The 24,879-nt window shown below is 40.4% G+C and overlaps 1 protein-coding gene and 1 long non-coding RNA gene across 3 annotated transcripts in view; one reads left to right on the top strand and one right to left on the bottom strand.

Moving 5' to 3' along the window:
• The window catches only part of EEIG2 (EEIG family member 2), a 73,185-nt gene extending 50,520 nt beyond the window's left edge, over positions 1-22,665 (bottom strand). Inside the window, exon 1 of one of the 2 annotated variants that reach the window (XM_074188313.1) lies at positions 22,452-22,665. In XM_074188313.1, coding sequence (XP_074044414.1) covers positions 22,452-22,600 — 149 coding nt within the window. In that variant the 5' untranslated portion in view covers positions 22,601-22,665. Of the gene's footprint in view, positions 1-20,319; positions 20,823-22,451 lie in introns of those variants that run through there. The other variant, XM_074188314.1, reaches the window with a different exon arrangement.
• Positions 20,531-24,606, top strand: LOC141488327 (uncharacterized). Its single transcript, XR_012468653.1, has 2 exons — positions 20,531-20,795; positions 24,342-24,606. It is a non-coding gene; the product is annotated as an uncharacterized LOC141488327 (long non-coding RNA).
• The last annotated feature ends 273 nt before the right edge of the window (positions 24,607-24,879 follow it).

The following is a 24,879-nucleotide window of genomic DNA, read 5'->3' as shown; positions in this document are numbered from 1 at the left end:
TGGGAGTTTGAGTAAATTTTGCATCCAGATATTAGCTCTTTGAACAAAGAGGCTTTAAGAAAGTTTTAGCAGGGAATTCCAGATATTTGAGGGAACCTCCTAGTCAGGCTGCTGGAATGCATTTTGTGGATTACATGAATCTAGGGTTATCGGATATTTTTATTAAAATAATTGTTTATCAGTGTAAAGACTAACAGACTACCTTCTGTGGGGGGGTGGGAGGAGGGAAGACTAGGGGAAAAATTGTAAAACTCAAAATAAATAAAATCTTTCTAAAAACATAATAATAAAATAATTGTTTATATGAGGTGTCTCAGTGGATAGAGCCCTGGCCTTGGAGTCAGGAGGAGAGGAGTTTGAATCCAGCCTCAGATACTTGCCCTATTGACCTTGGGCAAGTCACTTAACTCTGACTGCCTTGAATTCAGGGTCATCTTCAATAATCCTGATTCATATCTGACTGCTGGACCCAGATGGCTCTGGAGGAGAATGTGAGACTGGTGTACAGCACAGCATCCCCTCACTCAAATCTAATTTCATGTGCTTGTCATGGCATCACTTCCCTGATGTCATGGTCTTCTTCAAGAATGAAGGACAAACATCATCATCACTAGACTTGGAAATAAGAAGATCCTCATTCACAATTTATTGTGAATTATTTAGGCAGTCAAATTCATCTAAGTCTAGCCATTTGAGTCTAATCATTACAGTATGAGGAGTTAAAATCCAAATGAGATTCTACTTCCAGATCCTTATCAATACTATTGTATTTCTGGAATTTTTTTTGTGTGACCTTTTAAAATGTATTCCCTCCTTTTTTCAACTTTACCCAAGGAGTTTCGATGTATGTAGTTCATTGATCTAAGGACTCTCTTTAAACTCATTCTAATTATAATAATAAGAAGAAGAAATTTTTTTTAACTGAACAAGGATTGTTTGAATGAGAAATCTTGCATAAAATATTCCTAAGCCATTTTATAGTTGTTTTTTGTATTTGTATTTGTTTTTGTATTTGTAGCTAACAGAGCTTGAAAGAAAAAAAACAACCCAGTAACCTATGCCTCAAAAGGTATTGCAACAAAAAGTATCAGGAAATGGAATGTTTTGTGTTAAAAAAAACAATAACCAGGTCAACATCACTGGAGTATAGAGTATGTGGAGAAGAGTAAGGTTAACCTATAGTAGATTAAGAGACTTGAGATGGTGTGACTGTAGAGAAATCAGATTAAAAAGGCTCTTAAAAGCCAAATAGAGGAGTTTACATTTGTTTATCAAGATAACAGGGAGTTGGGGGTGGCTAGGTGGCTCAGTGGATAAAGCACTGAACCTGGAGTCAGGAGTACCTGGGTTCAAATCCTGTCTCAGACACTTAATAATTACCTAGCTGCGTGGCCTTGGGCAAGCCACTTAACCTCATTGCCTTGCAAAAACCTAAAAAAAAAAAGATAACAGGGAGTTGCTGGAGCTTGTGTGATGGGGGAGGAGGAGGAGGAGGATGATCAGATTTATGCTTAAAGAAAATCACTCTTGTGGATGTTTGGATCATGTATTTGGAATAGGGAGATATTTGACATAGAAAGACCAAATTAGAAGGAGATTGTAATAAGATAGGCAAGAGAGGATAAAAATTTAAACTAAGGTAGTAGTGTTCTAAGTGGAAAAGAAGGGGTTGAAGTGGTAGATATTAAGAGAGAGAGAAAAAAAGCAAGATTTGGCAATTAAATTGGATATGTAGGGTGAGTGGAAGTTGAGCATTCACTAGCTGATACTGCGTTTGTGATCCGGGCAACTAGAAGGATGGTGATGATTTCCACAGTAATATGGAAGTTTAGAAGAAGGTTGAGAAAAGATGGTGATTTGTTCTGGACATGTTCAGTTTGAAATACCTATAGATGTCCAGTTTGAAATATCTAAATAGGCAGTTAGCAATGTTTTATGGGTGCTCAGAAGTGATACTAGAGATAAATAGATCAGAAGTCATCTGCATAGAGACAATAAGTGAACCCAAGAGAACTGATGTGGTCCAATGCCACAATGTATGGAGAGAAAAGTGAATTAGTCCTAGAAAAATGTTGGCAATGTGGCAGGGATAAGCCAGCAAACAGGACTGAAAAGTAGTAGTCAGGTGGAAAGAGAAGAGCAGAGGGAGCAGTATCACAAACATTCAAAGAGAGAGATCTATGAGGAGGTGGTCAATACTATCAATTGCTTCAGAGTGATCAAGAAGGATGAAGATTGAGATGAGGCCAGTAGACTTGGTAATTAAGAGATCACCGGAAACTTTGGGGAGAGTAAGTTTCAGATGAGCATTAAAGTCAGAAAGCAAACTGTAGGGAGTTAAAAAGAGAGGGAGCGAAGTGAAAGGGCCAAGTTATAGACAGTTTTTTCTTAAGAGTTGGTTGAAAAAGGAGGGGAGAAATAAGGGAAGATAATGTGAAGAGGTGATGAAATCTACTGAGGGTTTTTCAAGGATGAAAATACTTGGTTGTATCTGTAGGCAGTAAAAAAGGAGTCAGTGGATGGGAATGTTACTTCCTTCTAATGCATTAATGTTTTGCTAGATCTAATTGTCCTACTAAAGAACTAAATCTGTGACTATGTCCTATTTATCCTATATTGGGATCTAATAGTTTTATTTGCAAGAGAAAGAAATTTATTCTGTTTCCCTGTGGTTCCTTAACTTGGTCATTGAGCCCCTCAAGGCCAAAACAGTTAGATGAGAACCTTACTAAAGAGGCGGTATGAACACCTCATGAAAAAAACCTCTTTTTCTTTTCTTTTTTGATAAGGCAATGGGGTTAAGTGACTTGCTCATGGTCACACAGCTAGTAAGTAAGGTGTGTGAGGTTGGATTTGAATTCAGGTCCTCCTGACTCCAAGGTCCTCACCATGCCTTCTCTACAAGATTTCTTGTCCAACTGTCTTTGCTTGAAAACTGCAATTACTAGAGGATTTAATAAGATGATCCTCCTCAAGGGGCATTAACAATTTATTTTTTTAAATAATTAAAACTCTGACTCAGGACAAAACTTTTATTTACTTTTTAAAAAACTTTTTAAACCATTTGAAAAGAATAATTAATATATACTGGTTACTAGGCATACAAAAACAAAAATGAGCAAGTCCCTGCCCTACAGGGTTTTTTAGAGAGATACATACATATACCTCACATGCAGCAAACATCTCATAGCCATCCTGAAAGATCTTGGGAACTTAGGGAAGACTTCCTCTAATAAAGGAAGAATGCTAAAAGAGACTGATTTTAGAGTATATCTAACTGGAACAGAATTAAGCATTATTTCTTCATTAAAGAGTAGATATATCTATATACCTAGGATTATGGTGACCTTATCCAGTGATTAATTAAAAGACTGGCTAATATGATCCAAAAGGTTAGTGTGCATATAAAACCCTAGGACAAATTTCCTCTTGATTTTTCCCAATGTCCTTATCCCACCAGGACTTCATTTTCATCCTTTTTTCTTTCTATCATCTTGGATCAGAGATAACAGTAATGACATCATGAAGGCTCAAGGTAATATTGTTTTTTAGGTTTTTGCAAGGCAAATGGGGTTAAGTGGCTTGCCCAAGGCCACACAGCTAGGTAATCATTAAGTGTCTGAGACTGGATTTGAACCCAGGTACTCCTGACTCCAGGGCCAGTGGTCTATCCACTTTGCCACCTAGCTGCCCTCAAGGTAATATTTTTAAGAGTGTCTTATAGAGGCAATGCCTTAACCCTGAAGGAATAATTAATGATAGAAATTTCAGACCCCTGACTGATGGAGTGTTTGGAGGTAGATTATGGGGGGGCAGGGATTGGGGAGGAAATGGAAGAAAACTATACTCTGGCTAGGACTAGGTTTGATTAGAAAAATTAGAAATAAAACATAAAAATTGAAAGCCTTTTGTATTGTTACAGAATCCACTAGCTCACTCACTCTAAAACAGATTGCCTTTGAAGAACTAGGAAAATTATGAAATTTTAATTAGAAGTTATTCTAATAATGATTCAATTAAATGAAATTAAATTAACATAGTAAAGAATCAAAAAAATCAATATTAGAGGTATATTATCCTTTTCATTAAGACAAAAGAACTCTTGGATGAAGGCCATTTTTTAAGGTACATTGCTTAAAAGTAGCATTAGAATAGGAAAAAGCTGAGCATTTTTTCAAAGCAATCAAGTAATAGATTTAAATATAGAAATAGAATGCACTTAACTTTCAGTAAGTAATATGAGAAACATAAATGAGGACATAAATCAGATAGGAGCTCATATAAATATATATATAAGATTTTTTTTGCAAGACAATTATGGTTAAGTGATTTGTCCAGGGTCACACAGCTTTATTCACTACTGAGACCACATTTGAACTCAGATCCTTCTGACTCTATCCATTGCACAACCTGGGAGAAATATATAGAATATTTTTTAAAAAAGTGGATATAAGAAACACATTTTTTTTTAGGAAATGTGCCTTAAGAAATCATGGAAAGAGATAAATTTATCTCTAAAGAGGAAACCTATTATCCAAAGAAAAGCCCTTGTAAGGGTTAACTATTTTGACTAATGTAATGTTTTTCATGACTACACATTTTTAACCTATTCCAAGTAACTTGCTTTCTCAATGAGGGGGAGTGGGGTGGGAGGAAAGGAGAGAATTTGGAACTCAAGGTTTGGAAGTGAGTATTGAAACTTGCTTTTGCATGTAACCAGGGGAAAAAATAAAATAAAATAAAATTAGAAGAAAAAAAAAGAGGAAAGTGAGGTGGTTTAGTGGATAGAGTACTAGCCCTGGAGTTAGGTGAAACTGTGTTCAAATCCGATCTCAGACATTTGACTTACTGTGTGACCAGAGGCATGTCACTTAACTCTGGTTGCCTCACACACACAAAAAAAAGTTAATTGTTACCCTAATAGATGATGATCAGATGTTATGAACAGATAGTCTCAAAGAAAGAAATTCAAGCAATCAGTAGCCATACTATTCTAAATCACTTATTAAAGAAATGCAAATAAAGCACTTTAAGTCCCATCTCATTGGGAAAGATTATGAAGAAGAAAAATGACTTATTAGAAGGGCTACAATAAGAAGACAATTTGGAACTGTGCTGCAAAAAGTCACCAAACTGTGAATACTCTTTGCCCTAGCAATACCACTAATCTCTAATTGAGAGAAAGAGTAAAGACCCATATACATAAAAATATTTTTAATACCTATTTTTGTTGTAGTACAGAAAAGGGCGGGGGGAATAAAGAGGTGTCTACCAGTTAGGGAACAGCTGAAAAAAGGATGGTACATGAATGGAACTTTATTGTGCAATAAGAAACAACAAAAGGGACAGTTTCAGATAAAACTCAGAAGACTTGTTACAGCTGACAACTTTGAAAGACTTCAAGAACCATGATCAATGAAAAGACCAACCACAATTCCAGAGGACTGATAATGAAGCTCTTCACCTGCTTACTGACAGAGAGATGCTGAATTCATCGTGCAAAATGAGAAATATGTTTTTGGACATGGTAAATTTGTTGATTTGTTTGCTTAATTACGCTTATTTGTTACACGAAGTTTTTTTCTTTCTTTTTTGTGGGAAGGAGGGTTCAGAGGAGCTAGCAATAGTGTTAGACAAAAAAAGAATAAAAAAAAGGTTAGCTAAGTATTTTAGAAAATGCACAAAAAAGAGAATAGAAGGAAGGTCAGTAACACAAATAAGCAGGACTGTTTGAAAACATGACAAGCTGAATACATAACAGAGATCTGTTATTTCACATCTTTTTTTCATTGTACTTTATATATAGAAATGTTCTTTCGGAGGCGGAGCCAAGATGGCGGCATGAAGGGATCCAGTCTTAGGAGCTCTCTGATAAAAACTCTTAAACTAAGGACTCTAACTAAACTTTCGAGGGACAAAACCCACAGAGGGACCCAGTGAGGCAATTCTCCTACTCAAGGTAACCTGGAAAAGAGCAGAAAGGCTCTGCTCCCCGGGTCGGAGGGGTGGCCGGCCAGAGCAAAAGAACTTCAGCCTCCCGGAGGCAGCCCCAGGGTGCTGGGATCCTCAGCTCACAGCAGCGGGGGAGTCTCCTGAGCTGCACCCCGGGGAGCACCGGCACAAAGTGGGGGGAACAGTGGGGGGGGGGGGCCCTCTGCCAGAGAGAGCATGTGAAGCCCAGCCCTCCGGGTCTTTCCACAGCCCTGATCCAGGAAACAGAAGCAGCTGCAGCGGGTAAGCAGGAGCCCCCAGGGCATGAGCCCATAGAGCTGAGGGAGGGGAGTGAAGAGAGACTGCAGAGGTGTGTCCTCTGCCCCTGGAACAGGATTCTGGGGCTCTGACCACATTCAGATCCTGATCGCAGTCTAGGCCCCCCCATAGAACAGCAGGGCCCCCCCCCTCAGCCCCGTGGCAGAGGGGGGCGCTTATGGTCACTCACAGACCAGGAGGGAGGACAGAGCCTCACACTGAGACCCTCGTGGGAATGTCCCAAAAGCTCAGGAAGCACCCTGAAAAAACAGGCTTAGGCTGGGAAAATGAACAAAGAAACAAGAGGAAGACCATTGAGAAATATTTTGCAAATGAGCCCAAGAAGGATCAAAATACTCAGTCTGAAGATGAGGAAGCACAAGCTCCTGCATCTAAAGACTCCAAGAAAAACAGAAATTGGGCTCAGGCTATGACAGAGCTCAAAAAAGACTTTGAAAATCAAATGAGGGAGTTAGGAGAAAAACTGGGAAAAGAAAGGAGAGATGCAGGAAAAACATGAAAATGAAGTCAGCAGCTTAGTCAAGAAAATCCAAAAAAATGCTGAAGAAAATAGCATGCTAAAAACCACCTTAGATCAAATGGATAAAACAGTTCAAAAAGTTATTGAGGAGAAGATTGCTTTAAAAAGCAAAATTGGCCGGATGGAAAAAGAGATAAGAAAACTCTCTGAGGAGAATAAATCCTTCAGACAAAGAATAAAATTCAGGGAGATTGATGAATTTAACAGAAATCAGGAATCAATACTTCAAAACCAAAAAAATGAAAAATTAGAAGAAAATGTGAAATATCTCATTGAAAAAACAACTGATATGGAAAACAGACTTAGGAAAGATAATTTGAAAATTATTGGAATACCTGAAAGTCATGATCAGGAAAAGAGCCTTGACATCATTTTCAAAGAATTACTACAGGAAAATTGCCCTGATATTCTAGAAGCAGAGGGCAAAATAGAAATGGAGAGAATCCACCAATCCCCCAGAGAAAGAGATCACAAAAAACCAACCCCTAGGAATATTATAGCCAAGTTCCAGAACTCCCAAGTCAAAGAGAAAATATTACAAGCAGCCAGAAGGACACAGTTCAAATATCGTGGAGCTGCAGTCAGGATCACACAGGACTTAGCAGCAGCTACATTGGAAGCTCATAGGGCTTGGAATACAATATACTGGAAGGCAAAAGAGCTTAGAATGCAGCCAAGAATGAACTACCCAGCAAGGCTGAATGTCCTCTTCCAGGGGAAAAGATGGACTTTCAATGAACCAGGGGAATTTCAAAGGTTCCTTTTGGAATGGCCAGAGCTGAACAGAAGGTTTGATCTTCAGATACAGGACTCAGGTGAAGCATGGAGATTGGAGGAGAGGGGGGAAATAGGAGGGACTTAATGAGGATGAACTGCATGTATAGAAAAATGATACTGATAATATTCATATGAAACATCTCAGTTAATAGAGCAGGTAGAGGGAGCTTTTATAGTTGAAGCACAGGAGAAAGCTGAAGTTGAAGATAAAATATGGTGTAAAAATGGAGTAAATAAGAAAAAAAGGGAAATGGAATGGGAGAAAGAAAAAAGGAGAGGGGGGAATAGTCCAAGCTATTTCACATAATAAGATTTTTTTTTATTACAATGAGCTATTGCAATGATATGGAAGGGGGGGGCAAGGGGGAATGAGGGAACCTTTGCTCTCATCAGAGATGGCTTGGAGAGGAAACAGCAAATATACTCAATGGGGTATAGACATCTGGAGTAAGAAGGAGGGGAGAGCAGGGGGAAGGGGTGGGAATGTGAATAAAGGAGGAGAGGATGGACCATGGGGAGACAGTGTTCAGATATAACACATTTTCTTTTTTTACTTCTTGCAAGGGGCTGGGATTGGATGGCCTGCCCAGGACCATAGGGCCAGGTGGATTCTGGGCCTAAGGGGTGGTATGGGGGCTCAGGGCTTCTTGGCCCCAGGACCAGGGATCTGTCTGTTGTGCCACTCAGCTACCCTACAGCAGAGTCAGAGTGAAAGGAGAGAGAAAATAGAGTACATGGTAGTGGAGAAATAAGAAAGGAGGAAGTTGCAATCAGCAATGGCAACGTTGGAAAAATATGGAAGTAACTTTTGTGATGGACTTATCATAAAGAATGTGATCCACCCATGACAGAGTTGTTGGTGTTGGAACAAAGACTGAAGCACATTTTTTGTTATTATTATTTGGGGGAGGTTGCAGGGCAAGTGGGGCTGGATGGCCTGCCTGGGGCCACATAGCAGGGTGATCATTGGGTGTCTGGGGACGGATTCGGACCCAGGTGCTCCTGGCTCAAGGGCCAATGCTGTCTGCCACCCAGCCACTCCTACTATTATTACTATTTTATTTTATTTTGGGTCTTTTTTTCCTTCTTTTTGGTTTTTGCAGGGCAGTGGGGATCAGGTGACTTGCATGTCACATGGCTGGGTGATTATTGGGTTTACGAGGCTGGATATGGACTCGGGTGCTCATGGCTCCAGGGCTGGTGCTTTGTCCATTGCACCACCTGGCCATACCTACAATTATTACTATTATATTTTTTAATTTTAATTTTTTTCTCTCCCCTTTACTTTTTTGCCCAAGCAATTCTATCTATATTCATGGGGGGAGGGGTATTTTGTTTACTTGTAAGCAAGTATATTTTATTAATGTAAAGAAAAACATTTGTACAAAATGAGAATAAAAAATAAATTTAAAAAAAGTTATTGAGGTACAGCTAGGTGGAAAAGTGGATAGAGCACCAGCCCTGGAATCAGAGGACCCGAGTTCAAATTTGACCTCAGTCACTTAATGATTACCTAGCTGTGTGGCCTTGGGCAAGCCACTTAACTATTGCCTTGCAAAAAACTCAAAAAAACGTTATTGGTTTACTGTACACAGGCAGAAGAAATGACTCCTATTTCTAAAAAATTTTCCCTCCACTAAAATATAAAGAATTTCTTTTTTAAAAATTTATTTAAGGCAGTGGGTTGAGTGACTTGCCCAAGGTCACACAGCTAGGCAGATATTAAGTGTCTGTGGACAAATTTGAACTCGGATCCTCCTGACTCCAGGGTCAGTGCCCTATTCACTGTGTCACCTAGCTGCCCCAAGAATTTCTGTTTTTGATTATTTTAGGGTTTCCATATTTAACTATCCTTAACCTTATTCTTGAGGAAGTATTCATGACATATATATATATATATATCTATATAAATCCATCCATTTGATCTCTCTCATTTCTTCCTCTTGAATTATGTTTTCTAACATGTCATTCATTTTCCATTCATATCCACCTTTTCTTTCAAGTTGCCAAGTATTAAAACATTTAACTATGCCTCAAACTATGCAGACTGTGCATTCCCTTTGATCCAGCAATATCACTACTAGTTCTGTAACCCAAAGAAATAATAAGAAAGGGAAAAGGACCTACATGTACAGCAACATTTATAGGAGCTCTTTTTTGTGGGGGCAATGAATTGGAAATTAAGAGAATGCCCATCAGTTGGGGAATGGCTAAACAAGTTGTAGTAAATGAATGTGATGGAATACCTTTGAACTCTAAGTAATGATGAAGTAGATTTCAGAGAAACATGAAAAGACTTACATGATACAAAGTGAAATGAGCAGAATCAGGAGTACATTGTCCATAGTAATACCAATACTGTATAATGATCAATTCTGATTGGTTTAACTCTTCTCAGCAATATAGTGATCCAAGACAATTTCAAAGAATTCATGATGAAAAATGGCTTGCTTCTTCTTTTCACAACATAACTAATATGGAAATATATTTTACATAATTGCACATATATAACCTATATCAAATTGTTTACTGTCTTGTGGGAGAAAAGGGAGGAAAATATTTTAAATGAGTGTTAAGCTATTTCTTTACATGTTAATTGGAAAAATAAAATACTATTTAAAAAGAAATTTTTTTAACATATTTAAAAAAAAAAGAAATGTTTTTTCTTTGGTTCAGTAAGTTCCAAATACATGGTGTAAAAAAGAATTTGCCATTAAAGTTTACAATTCTATTTTTTCCATTTAAATACAATTCAAAATTGGGAAATAGTGAAAAGTGTACTTGATTATTTTTTAGTATTGCTTTATAATTTTTGTTAAATTCAAGTGATATACAACTAAGAGACTGATTTAATTACTTAATACTGCTTCTGGATCCCTGGTCCAAAAATCTAAAAAGATTAATTAAATGCAATACTGATGATGACAATTAACTTCAAGACCTGTGTTCATTTCACTACAGCCAGGCTTGCCCTATTGGATGGCTAGGAAAACACTATAAACACAATCATAATACACACACACACACACACACACACACACACACACACGAACATAAACACACAATTCACAGTTATACAACAGACTGAAAGGTGTAAAAAATACATGAGTTTATTATGCTTATTTGTTTTCTACAAAAAATAAGTAATAGCAGAAAATGCAGCTTTAAAGGTTCTCCTCTAACAAGGCAGCTTTCTTGAGCCCATCAACATTTTGTAAGATATCTTGTAGAGGTTAACAGAAATAACTTTTAGTTTACCTTCTGATGATTACCATCAACTAAGGCACCAAAAAGGAAGAGCTATGCTTGACAAATGTTTGTTATTGTCCATCAAGAATGTACAGATACAGATCAAATGGAAGGGTATTCCCTGTTAATGTGAGATCTTTTAGGCTTTTTTTTTTGGTGGATGATACTGAACTGATAGCATCAAGGCCCAGAAAACTGCAGAGACTCCTAAATGAGATGAATAATAATTTAAGAGTTTGTCCTGACAATCTATAGAGGAATACTGCATTTGGGAACCAGAGAATTAGGCTCAAAGTCAAGATTTGACTTCCAGGGGATGAGGAGAGGAAACACTCAGCTGAGCTTTCCAAGCAACTTTTAAAATAACACCTCAAATACAATTCTGGAGTGGCAGAATTTAAAAGGTTAGGGTGAGACATTCATTCAAAGCCAAGTTCTGATTTTTGCTACATGTATGACCATAGGCAAGTTTATTACCCTTTCAGGGTCTCAAATTTCTCATCCATAAAACAAGAATCTAAAGACATCTAGTATTCAAGCTATTTCTAAATCCTAACCCTGATAAAAGACTTAGAGGGGTGGGGTTCAAGCCTGGCTCTGTCACTTACCAACTGTAGGATCTTGGGCAAATCTCTTCACTTTTACCATGCTAAGCCTTGGTTTTATCCTCTATAAAACAGGAATAATGTTACTGCCTGCCTTCTGGGTGGTACTTATGAGGAGAACATGATGCAAATGTAAATAAAGTGCTTTTCAAATCTTAAAGCACTATAAAAATATAAGCTGTTGTCACGGTGACTTTCTTCCTATTATTACTCCAGTTTGTCAATCTCCCCATTAAAATGTGGCATTCAGAAACTGACACAATATCCTAGATATAATCTGACTAGAACAGAGCATATATTAAAAAAAGGCTAATATGAATACTGGACTAGGTACCTATCTAAGGAGACCTATGTTTTAGATCCAGTCTGGCTAATATGTAGAATGACTGGGCATGTGACTTCATCTTTCTAAGCTTTAGTTTCTTTATCCATAAAATGAGGTTTTTGGCCTAGTTCTTTTTAGGTCCTTTCTACTCTTAAAGTCTATTTTATAATTAAAGTTATTTCTCATTGAATTTCATTCTATATCTCAACATACAACTTGTTTTCCTTAATAATACAATAAAGAATAATACAATAAAAAATAATATCAAGGGGCTATAAGTATGTTCCAACATGATTAATCTATGATGTATAGCTATAATATAACACATATTACATATAATTATATGATATAAGATTTTGAAATCTGGGCTTAAACTGTGTCTTTTCCATGAGTCCTTCCCTGTTCTCCTCACACAAAAATTATCTACAAAGTCTAACATCATCAAGTTAAGCCCCTGGAAGAAGAGAACCACCAGGCTGCCTAGGAGGAGCAGGCCAGCACAAGTTGAAAGAATGGTACCAGTTAAAACATCTGTGCTCATTAGAACTGGGATCTGACCTGAGTATGCATTTATAGCCTGGGAGAGCTGGAGGACCCAGACTCAAAAAACTAAAATAATTCTTCTTCAACACATTCATTTTGCAATAAAAAAAAAGTCCTAGCAGGTGAAGTGGTCCACTCCAAGTATCAGAGTAAGTAACAAAGGTGGGAATGAAAGACTGATTATGTCTCTTGATTCAGTATACCTTCCATTCAGACTCTCAGATTTTTAGCATCTCTATGAGTATTTTGAACAGTGCTTGTACACTGCAGATATTTAATGTCTGTTAAAGAATGTCCTGTATTCACATCTTCACTCTCTTAGTGGTAGCAAAAAAAACTGAAAACAAAATAGATTCCCATTGATTTTGGAATGATTCAACACACTGTGGTAAATGAATGTTACAAAATATTGATTTGTGAGAAATGATGTATATGAGGAATTTAGAGAGATAAGATACATGAACTGATATAGATGAAGGTAAAAATTTAAAAGTGATGAAAATGAAAAAATCACTAAATCAAAATTGAGTGTCAAATAATTAAATGTGGGAGCATGGTACAGTGGGCAGAGAACTAGATTCAAAATCATGAAGGCCTGGGTTCAAATCTTACCTAAGACATTAACTGTGCCAATAGTAGGCAAGTCTTTAACCTTTCTGTGTTCCAATTCTACATCTGTAAAATGGGAGTATTGATTTAATGGTCTAGTTGTAGAAAAGAGTTGAGGAAGCAATTCTTTTTTTCAGTCAAGGCATGGAGGAGACTAAAAGAAGAGATGTGACATACTATTGAAGTCACTTTGTCCTGCCTACTGTTGTGCTTTGTTTCAAGGGTTCAGTTAGTGATGAAAGGGAAAGTTATATTCTTAAAGAACTGGGACATCAAATAAAGCTGCCCTGCAAAAACCTAAAAAAAAAAAGTATAGATATTAAATAATGAAATAAATGATGATAAATCAACCTCATTTATTGATGGTCACTTTTTTTCTTTTATAATTTTACTTAGTTATTAAATGAAAAGGTCATCTTATATTAACTTTGATGGCCTCTACTGTCTTAGAAAGTGTCTAGTTCAATTTTTTGCAGGGCAATGGGGTTAAGTGGCTTGCCCAAGGCCACACAGCTAGGTAATTATTAAATGTCTGAGGCTGCATTTGAACTCAGGTACTCCTGACTCCAGGGCTGGTGCTCTATTCACTGTGCTACCTAGCCGCCCCAACACCTATACCTTTTTACAAATATCCATGATATATTGTGAATATACTTTACACATAATGCCACTGGGTAAATCTAAAGCTATGGAATGAGTTGATCTGAACCAATTCTTATAAGAAGCATTTAGAAAAGTGCATGTCTTTATCTGCTAAAAGAAGGTAAAATGGTTAGGGCATTTATAATTTTTTGTATGGTTATAAAGAACTGTGGCAGCATGAACAGACTTGCTGATATTTTCTATTTACTACATTTCATCTCCTAAAATTAAAAGATTAATTTTTAAAACATGGACTATATAATAAGTGAAAACCTTAAAACGAAAACACTAATGGGAATGGAAAATGCCCACAGCTTGTTTACAAAGTAAAAGATCCAATAAACATGTGTGCATATTAGCTTCCTGGACACTCCCAGAACTCACATGTACTTAATCACAGCTACATGTGAAAGCTATAAAGTACTGCATTTTAGCCATTACCAAATAAACATTAAAAAAAAACCCAAAATCCAAACTGGGAAATATTGAGAATACAGCAATTTTACACACATGAAAAGAGAGTAAGAATTGATCTTTTTTGATATATAATCCCCAATACTCTCACTAAAATATCTCCAGTCAGACCCCTAAGAAAGGAGAAGGGATATAAAGATACAGACAAAATAAATGTGGCCTCTGACTCTAAAATCAGTTCAACTACCAACTTTCATTTAGTTTTCCCTGGGGGGCAGGTGGCAGCTGGGCTGGACTGGTAGTTAAATTTTCAGTATGAGCACCAGAAATTGTCAAGCACTACAAAATCAAGGCTTGATTTATTGCTTTGTGGACTGTCTGAGCTTTAGTCTTATAGTAATGAAAAAAATGTTTTCTAAGTCAATCTGCTGCCATGGATCCTCATATAAGGTTTAGTGATCTCCAATTCTCTTTTGAAAGCCCTGGTCTAGAGCACTGGGAAGGTTTCTAGAGCCTGGGGGGTTATGTGACTTGCCCTGGGCCGCACAGCCAGACCATATGGGAGGCAGGTCTTGAGACTGGCATTGCTGTCTTCAAAGCCACTTCTCTTCACTGCCTTTCAATTGCAAGCTCCCAACATGAAAAAATGAATTGTGTGTGTGTGTGTGGGGGGGGGGGCTAGTTGGCGCAGTGGATAAAGCACTGGCCCTGGAGTCAGGAGTACCTGAGTTCAAATGTGGCCTGAGACACATAATAATTACCTAGCTGTGTGGCCTTGGGCAAGCCACTTAACCCCATTGCCTTGCAAAAACTTCAAAAAAAAAAGGAATTCATTACACTTTTCCCCCCTCTGAATTTAGGACACTGTAAAAAAGAGTAGCATGGCATGGTGGGTAGAGTAACCCTAACCCATTCAGTGCTCCCTGGTGGTTTACTCTAGGCCTTAAAGTTGGAGAACAGTTGTTGAGCTGCACTGGTGGAGAGTTTCCTTACCTGAAGTCCTTTAAAACAATGAAGTAAAGTCTGGTAAAAAAACAAAATTAAATCAAAAAATCACAAATACCTTTCCATCTTTATTTTTCAAATGAACTAATATTTAATGAAATTGGAGAATATCCTGTCTTTCTAGGAGGAAAAAACTCCCCTGTGAAATCATTTAGAATGCCCTGACATACCTTACATAGATCAAGGAATCAAGCTAATTCTAATCTAGGAAGCTCTCCTAGAAATGCTGCACTTACATGATCTACTCAAATATTCATTAGACTGAATTCTCCAATTCCATACTTTCTTCCCACCTCCACACACCAGAACCAGCTGATCATGGTTCAGTCTTTAGGAATTCTGCTCTTACTTTTTCCATTCTAGGGGTCCAACTCTTTTGAGGGAAAAGAAAGATTTTTCCTTTTCAGAAGTTCTGAGAGAATTATAGCCAGTGAAGTCCCTAAGCAATATTCTTTAAGTTATGCCCCTCTCCATTTTGGAAAAGTCTTCAAATCTGACTTGATCTGTAATATGATTATTGTTAAAGCTATTTAATTGACAACAAATATTTACTAAGTAGTGGCTCAGTAAGCACTGTAGGGAAATATAAATGCTCTCCTGTAGCCTTAAGCATTGGAGGGAGGATAAGATGTACAAATAGAACTTTTTTTTGTTAGTTTTTGTAAGGCAATGGGGTTAAGTGGCTTGCCCAAGGCCACACAGCTAGGTAATTATTGTCTGAGGCCGGATTTGAAGTCAGGTACTCCTGGATTCCAGGGCCAGTGCTCTATCCACTTCTCCACCTTCACCCCAAATAGAACTTTTTAAATAAAATTAGAGAGGGACAAAGTACTATATGAGGCTTGGGACTGGAATAAAGAGCTGTTCCTTGGTTGGGTTTCAATCAGGTAGAGTCAAAGGGAGGGCCTGCTTAAAAGATATAAGGAAAGACAAGTGGTTCAGAAAGAACCCCAACCCTTTCCCACATGCCTCCCCATCTCCAATATCTTCTACCTCAATAGTGATGGCTTTAACAATTTTTGGCTCAGCCCTATTCACTGGTCATCCACTCCAAAGGAGCCTTCTCAGTTCTCAAAGGAGGGTTTAAGAACAGATGGATGCACAGAACAATGAACTCTACAATGCCATTCAAGGAAAAATAATTACATTCATGTATACATAATAAAGTTTGTAAAGTACTTCCTTACCACAACCCTGTAAGGTAGGAAGTATCACTAATTACATTTTACAGATAAGGAAACAGGCTTATTTTAGGATTATCATGTAATTCCTATAAACTGAGAAATTACAAATTGCTCTATAACTTCACCAAAAAATTAAGTACATTTCCTCAGAGGGTCTTTTTTCTTCTCTTCTATATTCCACTGACATCAACCCTCACTGTTGTCTTCCTTTAGCTCTTATGCTTGTTAAGGCCAACCCTCTAAATGTACCTCTGACCCTACTGGTTTATCTTCCCTAGCAGACTGTCCTCACCATTATTATTCCTATTCTCTATCTCCTCTTTCCTTTCCTGCTGCTTAAACATGACCAAGACTGCCTGGTTCTTATAAAATGACCACTATGACTGTTAGCTACCATCTCTTTCCATTAGTTAAGCTTCTTGAAAAACTAACTTACCCTCCAGTGCCTTTACTTCCTTTCTTCAGTCTTCTAAATCCTCTGCAATCTGACTTCTGATCTCATCACTTAAATGAAACTGCTTTTCTTAAAGTACCAATACATCTGTTCCAAGCCAAATTTAATGGTCTTATCTCAGCCCTTGATCTTCTTGCCTTAACTGCAACACCACTCTATTGTCATCACCTCTTCCTAGGTACTTTTTCCCTCTCTGGTGACACTGCTTTCTGCTCATTCTCCTACCAGTCTCATTTCCTGATTATTCACTTATATCATTCTAAAAAACTGTATTTCCCCAATCTTCTAGGGCCTCTTCTGTTTTTCCAGCTAAACTTTCTAGGCAAATGATTCTCTCCTCCCATAGTCACAATGATTGCCTCTAGGCAGATGACAATTTGCTATGCAGATGACTATCTAGTCCTAACACCCCTCCTCCCCTGACAGATCTAGTTCTCAACTCTGTATCCCACCAGAAACTTGGAATCTACCCCCATTCCCACCCTACCCTCCCTTCCTCATCTCTGGGAGGTAAGCTTTTTGCCCTATCATAGAGGGGCCAACCTCTAAAGAAATCTTCCTAAAACCTCTTCAACAATGCCCCTAAACCAAGTATATCTTGGCTGGGCCTCCTTCCAACTTCTCTTTTTTTTGGCTCCTCTCCTCAATCTATGCTCTTTTCTATTGAGTTCCTGAGAGTAGGCACTATTTTCCTTGTTGGTATTTTTATATCCTAAGCTTTTAGCACTCTAAGTGCTTACTAAGTATTTTATCATTGTCAATGAAAGTGGATGTCCCCTAGGGAATCTCAAACTCCCAAACAGAATTCATTATTTTTTTCCTCCAAACCCCTTCTTCTATACCCTTCTAAACTTACTATTTCTTGCATAGGGTACCGCTATCCTTCTATTCATCTGGGGTACAGCATCCTTGTTGTCTTCAAGTCCTCACTCTAGCTCATTCCACCTGCCCATTAAGTTATCAAATCTTTTTTGTACACATCTCTTGCATTCATCTCTTTCTCTTTACTCACACAATCACCACCCTGGTTCAGGTCATCATCACTTCTGGCCTGGACTATTCTAAGAGTCTCACCTCAATCCAATCTATCCTCCATTCAGCTGCCAAAGTTTATTTTCTAAGGCCTATTTCTAACCATGTCACCCTTCCAATCAATAAACGAGACTTTTTACCTTTAGATGAAATATATAGACTCCTCTATTGGTTACTGAAATCCCTTCACAGCCTAGCACCTTCCTATCTTTTTAATCTTTTAACATGTCTCTCTTCTATTAGGTATACCAGTTGGGCCATGTTGGCCTACTTTTCCATTTTCTGACTTCTGCACAGCCCAGCCCCCATTCTCTTCTCTCCCCCAACCTCTGGTTCCTTGAATCTTCTGCTTCTGGCTGAAGAACTGTCTTGTTACCCCTCCAGCTATTTCAAAGACATCTCATAGTGCACCAATTTCTGCCAATGACTTGCAATGCTTTTTAGAAAGGAAAATAGTAAGTGCAAAGATGACAAGCATAGACTACTGGGACTGTACAATACCTATGTTTAAATTTCCATTTATAAATTGGTTATTTGGAGTTTGGAAAGCATTTACATGTAGAAACAAATGGGGACTAGTCCAATTTAAATCCTATTTAATCTATAAAAAAGCTGAAATATGCTAGTAATAAAAATCTGTAGAAAAATGATTTTGTTGCAACACTAGTAAACAAGGGAAAATGACAATGAATAAACTTTCCTTAATTTATCTCAAGTCCTAAGTTTGTTTAGTTTTTTTTTTTTTGAGGAAATGAGGCTTCATTAGAAATTGTTCTGTAAGAATTCTGAAAAGGTGGTAAGGAAACCAATGATTTTCTCAAAGTAACGACAAAAAATTAGAAGAGGAGACTAATGGTTAATAGATTTAGTTAGAAAATATTTCTGTGATCTAATATTCATTTTGCAAATATGGAAAGTAAGAGTTGGAGAAGTTAAGAGACTTGCACAGATAGCAAGTATTTGATCCAAGATTTAAATCTAGGTCCTGATTCCAATCCAGAACCCTTTCTGTTAAAGAAAATGTTTTCCACTGTACACCCTAACAGCAATATGGGGGTGATGATCAACCTTGATGAAGTCGCTCATTCCATCAGTGCAACAATCAGGGACAGTTTGGGGCTGTTTGCAATGGAGAATACCATCTGTATCCAGAGAAAGAACTGTGGAGTCTGAACAAAGTTCAAGGACTATTCCCTCTAATTTAGGAAAAAAAATTGATATCTTATTGTCTGATCTTGTTATCTCTTATACTTTTTGTTTCTTCCTTAAGGATATGATTTCTCTCTCATCACACTCAATTTGGATCAATAATGGAAACAAAGACTGACAAAATGCTTTCTGTTGGGGTGGGGGAGGGAAGTAAGATTGGGGGGAAAATTGTAAAACTCAAAATAAATAAAATCTTTAATACTAAAAAAAAAGAAAATGTTTTCATCTATGAAAAGGGAGATTGACTAAGCTTAAAAATTAACTGACCTTTGGAGACAGAGAAATGAAAAACAGGACACATAGGAAGAATGGGGAAGGAAGTAGAATCAAAAATGATAATATCTAGAAGTAGAAGGGATCTCAGTTACCACTTAATATAATGCCTTCATTTTACTGATGATGAAAACATAAGCAGGTGACTTGCCCAAGGTCACATGGGTAGTAACCATCAGAAATAAGGTGGTCAGGAAGAAACATTGGGCCAAAAATGTTCAGGTTTTAGCTATCAGGCAGGCACACACAGAGCCCAGGACAGTTTGATTCCTATGGCTAGATGGGAGGGGGGAGGCACAGGGATCTTAAATGGATAGGGGGTAGCAGGAGGAGTATGCAGGGCCACAAGCCTGACACCTCTGCCCTAGGGCACTGAGGTTAATTGACTCTTCCAGTCACACAACCATTATGTGTCAGAGGTGGACTTGAACCCAGGTCTTCCTAGCTTCAAATTCAGCTCTCTATCCACTCTCCAATGGTGTCTTTCTCTATTGCATATTACTAGTATGAATAAAGGAAAATTAAATCCTTTTGGAATAAACATTTAAGACAAGGGCCAATGTTTGAAGAAAAATCAACAGTGACTACTAATCTCTCTTCCCAATTCAAAGAACAAGATTCATTCTTCAATATAGTAAAGACTTGCCAACTAGGGCCACTTCTCCATTTCTTTCAAGGCTGGAAATTCTCCAGTTTTCAAGCATATTGCTTCACTCCACCCCACAACCAAACAATAATGCTTCATCCTCTAAGGGCACGCAATAGGATTAGGCTAATTGTGCAACAAGTATTAAGAGAAAATTCAGGACTGAAGAGAACTGCGGATCCAGAGAGTTCCATTAATAAACCTTTCAAGGCCTTTCAAAGTTAATCGGTATTAGTGAATAATTTAAAAAGTAGCTCGATGATAAAAGAATGCAATAAAAATTGTTGCCACTTCTGGGAGGACATCTGGCTTGAATTAGGACTGGGTTCTCATAGTTCCCCAACCTCCAAATCCACAATACCACCCATAGCAAACAACACAGAAACCTATTCTCCAAGACCACCAAAGACCCAATGTTTGTCCTCTCAAGTCTAATGGCCTGTCAGGCATAAGCCTTTGATTTTGAGGCAGGGAGATTGGGAATAGCAAAAGTTCTCTGAAGGCAGGGACCAAGACCAGTCAAATATACACTCCCTAGGCTTTGGGTAAATTTGCTACTGACTCATTTCAAGTTGGTCTCCTCTTGTTGATGCTTTCTGACAGAAGTGGGGTAGGAAATAGAGATGAGCATAAATCATCATTTACATAATGCCAACTATGAGCCAGGCACTGGGTTAGGTGTGATGCTTTACCAGCTATTACCTCATGTGAGATAAGTGCTGTCATTATTAGGAAACTGAGGCAAACAGACACTGCTAATGTCTGAGGCTGGATCTGAATTCAGGTCTCCTTGAATCCAGGAACACCATACTTTCCATTCCAACACCAATCTGGCACCAGGGCCAGTAATTGGGTTTCCCTATTAAGCAACTCTTTTGGGTGAGGGGCAGGAAAGGAGAAAGATGCAGGCAGCAACCTTAATAGTTGCCTGGAGCTTAGAAAGAGTCTGAGGTCTCTCCTTGGACCAAGAAAAGGGCTTGGAAGAGAGGAGCAAGAGTGGACTTCAAAACAGCTTTTCAGGGAGAGAAGACTCTGGAGGTGAGATGAAGAAGGGAGGAGAGAGGGAAAGAGGGGAAGAAGGAAGGGTGGGATGGATGCAGAAGGGTTAGGGAAGGATGGAAAAGGAGCTGGAAGGAAAATGGAAAGAAGGGAGGGGAGCAAAAAGGGAAAGAAAGGAAAAATAGCAGGGAAGGAAGGGAAAGTGGAAAGAACAAAGAAAGGGAGAGAGAAGGGAAGGAAGAAAAGAAAGAAGGAGGGAGGGAGGGAAGAGAGGAAAGAAGGAAGGAGGGAGTTAAGGAAGAAAAGGAAGGAATGAAGGAGGGAAGGAAGTAAAGGAAGAGAAGGAATGAAGGAAGGAAAGAGGGAAGAAAGGAAGGGAAGAGGGAAGGAAGAAAGAAGGAAGGAGGAAGGAAGAAGGAAAGGAGGAAGGAAAAAAGAAGGAAGGAAGAAAAGGAAGGAATGAAGGAGGGAAGGAAGTAAAGGAAGAGAAGGAATGAAGGAAGGAAAGAGGGAAGGAAGAAAGAAAGAAGGAGGGAAAGAGGGAAGGAAGAAGGAAAGGAGGAAGGAGGAAGGAAGGAAGGAGGGAAGAAGGAAAGAAGGAGGAAGGAAGAAGGAAGGAAGGAGGGAAGGAAGGAAGGAAGGAAGGAAGGAGGGAAAGAGGGAAGGAAGGAGAGGAAGGAAGAAGGAAGTAAAGGAATGAAGGAAGGAGACAGGGGGAAAGAGGGAAGGAAGAAGGAAGGAAGTAAAGGAAGAAGGAAGGAAGGAGGAAGGAGGAAAGAAGGAAGGAGGGAAGGAAGAAGGAAGGAAGTAAAGGAAGAGAAGGAAGAAGGAAGTAAAGGAAGAGAAAGAAGAAGGAAGGAAGTAAAGGAAGAGAAGGAAGAAGGAAGGAGGGAAGTAAAGGAAGAGAAGGAAGGAGGGAAGTAAAGGAAGAGAAGGAAGAAGGAAGGAGGGAAGTAAAGGAAGAGAAGGAAGAAGGAAGGAAGTAAAGGAAGAGAAGGAAGAAGAAGGGAAGTAAAGGAAGAGAAAGAAGAAGGAAGGAAGGAAGTAAAGGAAGAGAAGAAGGAAGGAAGTAAAGGAAGAGAAGGAAGAAGGAAGGAGGGAAGTAAAGGAAGAGAAGGAAAGAGGGAAGTAAAGGAAGAGAAGGAAGAAGGAAGGAGGGAAGTAAAGGAAGAGAAGGAAGAGAAGGAAGAAGGAAGGAAGTAAAGGAAGAGAAGGAAGAAGGAAGGAGGGAAGTAAAGGAAGAGAAGGAAGGAGGGAAGTAAAGGAAGAGAAGGAAGAGAAGGAAGAAGGAAGGAAGTAAAGGAAGAGAAGGAAGAAGAAGGGAAGTAAAGGAAGAGAAGGAAGAAGGAAGGAGGGAAGTAAAGGAAGAGAAGGAAGAAGGAAGGAGAAGTAAAGGAAGAGAAGGAAGAGAAGGAAGAAGGAAGGAAGTAAAGGAAGAGAAGGAAGAAGGAAGGAGGGAAGTAAAGGAAGAGAAGGAAGGAGGGAAGTAAAGGAAGAGAAGGAAGAGAAGGAAGAAGGAAGGAAGTAAAGGAAGAGAAGGAAGAAGAAGGGAAGTAAAGGAAGAGAAGGAAGAAGGAAGGAGGGAAGTAAAGGAAGAGAAGGAAGGAGGGAAGCAAAGGAAGAGAAGGAAGAAGGAAGGAAGCAAAGGAAGAGAAGGAAGGAGGAAGGAAGGAGGGAGGGGGAGGCGGCGGGCACCTGGAAGACTCGGCGCTGAAGCTGCCGCCGTCCAGCAGCCGCATCTTGCAGAAGAGGATCCCGTTGACGAAGGGCACCGAGGAGAGCTCCTCCAGCTCGAAGTCCACTTTGAACTTGAACTTCTTCTTCTTCATCATGATGAAAGCCATGCGCCGCGCGGCCGGGCGGGGGGGCGGCGGGGAGCGGGGGCCGCGCCAGGGGCGGCCCGGGCGCCCCCGCAGGGCCCCGGATGCTCCTCTCAGCCCCGGCCCATGGTCGCCGGCGCCCCGGGCCCGGAGCGGGGCCGGAGGAAGCGCGGCCGCCGCGGCCGCCTGTCGCCTCCGCCTCCCCGGCCGCTGCGGCGCCCCGGGCGGGCGGGCCCCGGGGAGGCGCCGGCCGCCCGCCGAAGGGGCTCCGCCCGGCCCCGGGGCTCCGGCTGCGGGCGGCCGCGCTGGCGCCCGGGGCTCCCGAGGCTCCCGGGGCTCCCGAGGCGCGGCGGCCGCCGTCCCGCCCGTGCGTGCGGTCTCTGGGCCAAGAACCGCCCGGAGCGGGGAGCGACGGAGGGAGGCGGGCGGCCGGCGAGGCCGCTGCAGCTCCTCGGCCGCCCCCGCCGCCGCCGCCGCCTCGCGCGGGCCCGGCCAGCGCCCCCCAGCGGCCGCAGCGGGCGTTGCCGCGGGGGCGGGGCGGGGCCTGCGGGGGGAGGGGAGGGGGAGGGGGAGGGGAGGGGAGGGAACCTCTCGGCGGACGCCTCGGCCGGGAACGGAGCTCCGGGCCCCGCCCCCGCGCCCCGCCCCCTGGGCCAGCCCGGCCTGAGAGAGGTGGGAGGAGCCAGAGGGCCCGCCCCGCCCCGCCCGCCTCTGCTTGGCTCAGCGCTCCGGGGAGCGCCCGGCCCTGGGGAAGCAGTCACGAGGGGGACCCCAGAGACAGAGACGAGGCCGAGAGGCAGACAGAGAGACAGACAGAGAGACAGACAGAGAGACACAGAGAGACAGACAGAGAGAGACAGAGAGACAGAGAGATAGAGAGATAGATGAGAGAAAGACAGAGAGAGACAGAGACAGAGAGACAGAGACAGACAGAGACAAAGACAGACAAAGAGAGAGAGACAGAGAGAGAGACAAAGAGAGACAGACAAAGAGAGAGAGACAGAGAGAGAGACACACAGAGAGAGGCAGAGAGACACAGAGAGAGAGAGAGATGACAGATAGATGAGAGATAGAGAGACAGACACAGAGAGGCAGAGAAAGACACAGAGACAGACAGAAAGAGACAGAGATAGAGGCAGAGAGAGACACAGAAGGGAGAAAGACTAGAGAGAGAGAGAGGGAAAGGGGAGACAAAAGAGAACAGGAGACATAGGAGAGAGAAAAATGTGGGGTGGGGACAGGAGGCAGAATAGAAGGGGAGACAGAGCTAGGAAGAGAGAGACAGAGGTCGGAGCGGATCTCGGGGCTCTCTGGCCCAATCTTTTCATTTTACTGAGGAGGAAATGAGAGACTCAGACTTGCCCAAAGACACACACGGCGGGTGGTAAAGGACAGAAAGGGGGAACCCAGACCTCTGGCACCAGAGCCAAGCTCTTTCCCCAATACTATGCAGCATGACTAAAGTGGTGCCCTAGTCTTCAAAGGTAGGACTGGAGAGAACTCCTAAGGTGATAGGGGGAGGGGGCATCCACTTTAAATCCGACTTTACCACATGATGAAAAATGAATGTTTGCTAAAGTTACATTGGAGGGCAAAGGGATTTTCAAGATTTTGCACTTCACCCCTCCCCTCCAAATTACATTGGTTATTGCACGTATTAATAGTCCTATGTATTAAAAAATGCTAGTTTTAGGAAGGGCTGTGGTTATCCTTCTAAGGCTAACACTGTTCCTGGATCAAACTAGCTTTTGCTTTGGATTTGCAGCTTCTGCTTTGAGAACCCGCTGCTTTGCTGCCTATGACTGTGATTCTTAGTCACCATACTGTGTGAGCTCATGTACCTACATGACTTTGTGGAAGGCAGCCTTCAGTGTGTTGTGCCAAGGTTGGAGTGATGCCAGCCCAGTTCTAGAGTCACTTGCTCGTGGGAATTTGACAGCTTCTATGACATTTCTGAGGTGAAAAATGAAACACCAATATCACTGTTTCAGATTGCTGTTTTTTAAATCACATTAAATTTAAATTTGTTAGTCTGTGTTCATGAGTATTTTGTGATTAAAGCATTTGTTTTATGAAGAAATATATTACATAGCATACATTTACATTGACCTTTATTGTCAGACACTTTGCTGAACACAGGTGACACAAAACTTAAAAATAAAGACTGTTATTGCCCTCCAGGAACTTAACACTCCAATAGGAGAAAATAAAATGTAAAGGGGACCTGGAAAGTGGAAGGAATCAGGGTGGGAGAAGGAGATAAAAGGTACCTGCCTGGGCCAAGGAAGGTGGTATTCTTATGA

The sequence above is a fragment of the Macrotis lagotis genome, chromosome 5 (assembly GCF_037893015.1).
Source record: "Macrotis lagotis isolate mMagLag1 chromosome 5, bilby.v1.9.chrom.fasta, whole genome shotgun sequence".
In the NCBI taxonomy this organism is placed as follows: domain Eukaryota; kingdom Metazoa; phylum Chordata; class Mammalia; order Peramelemorphia; family Peramelidae; genus Macrotis; species Macrotis lagotis.
Note: the sequence above shows the minus strand (reverse complement) of the source record. Positions and strands in the feature narration are given on the sequence as shown.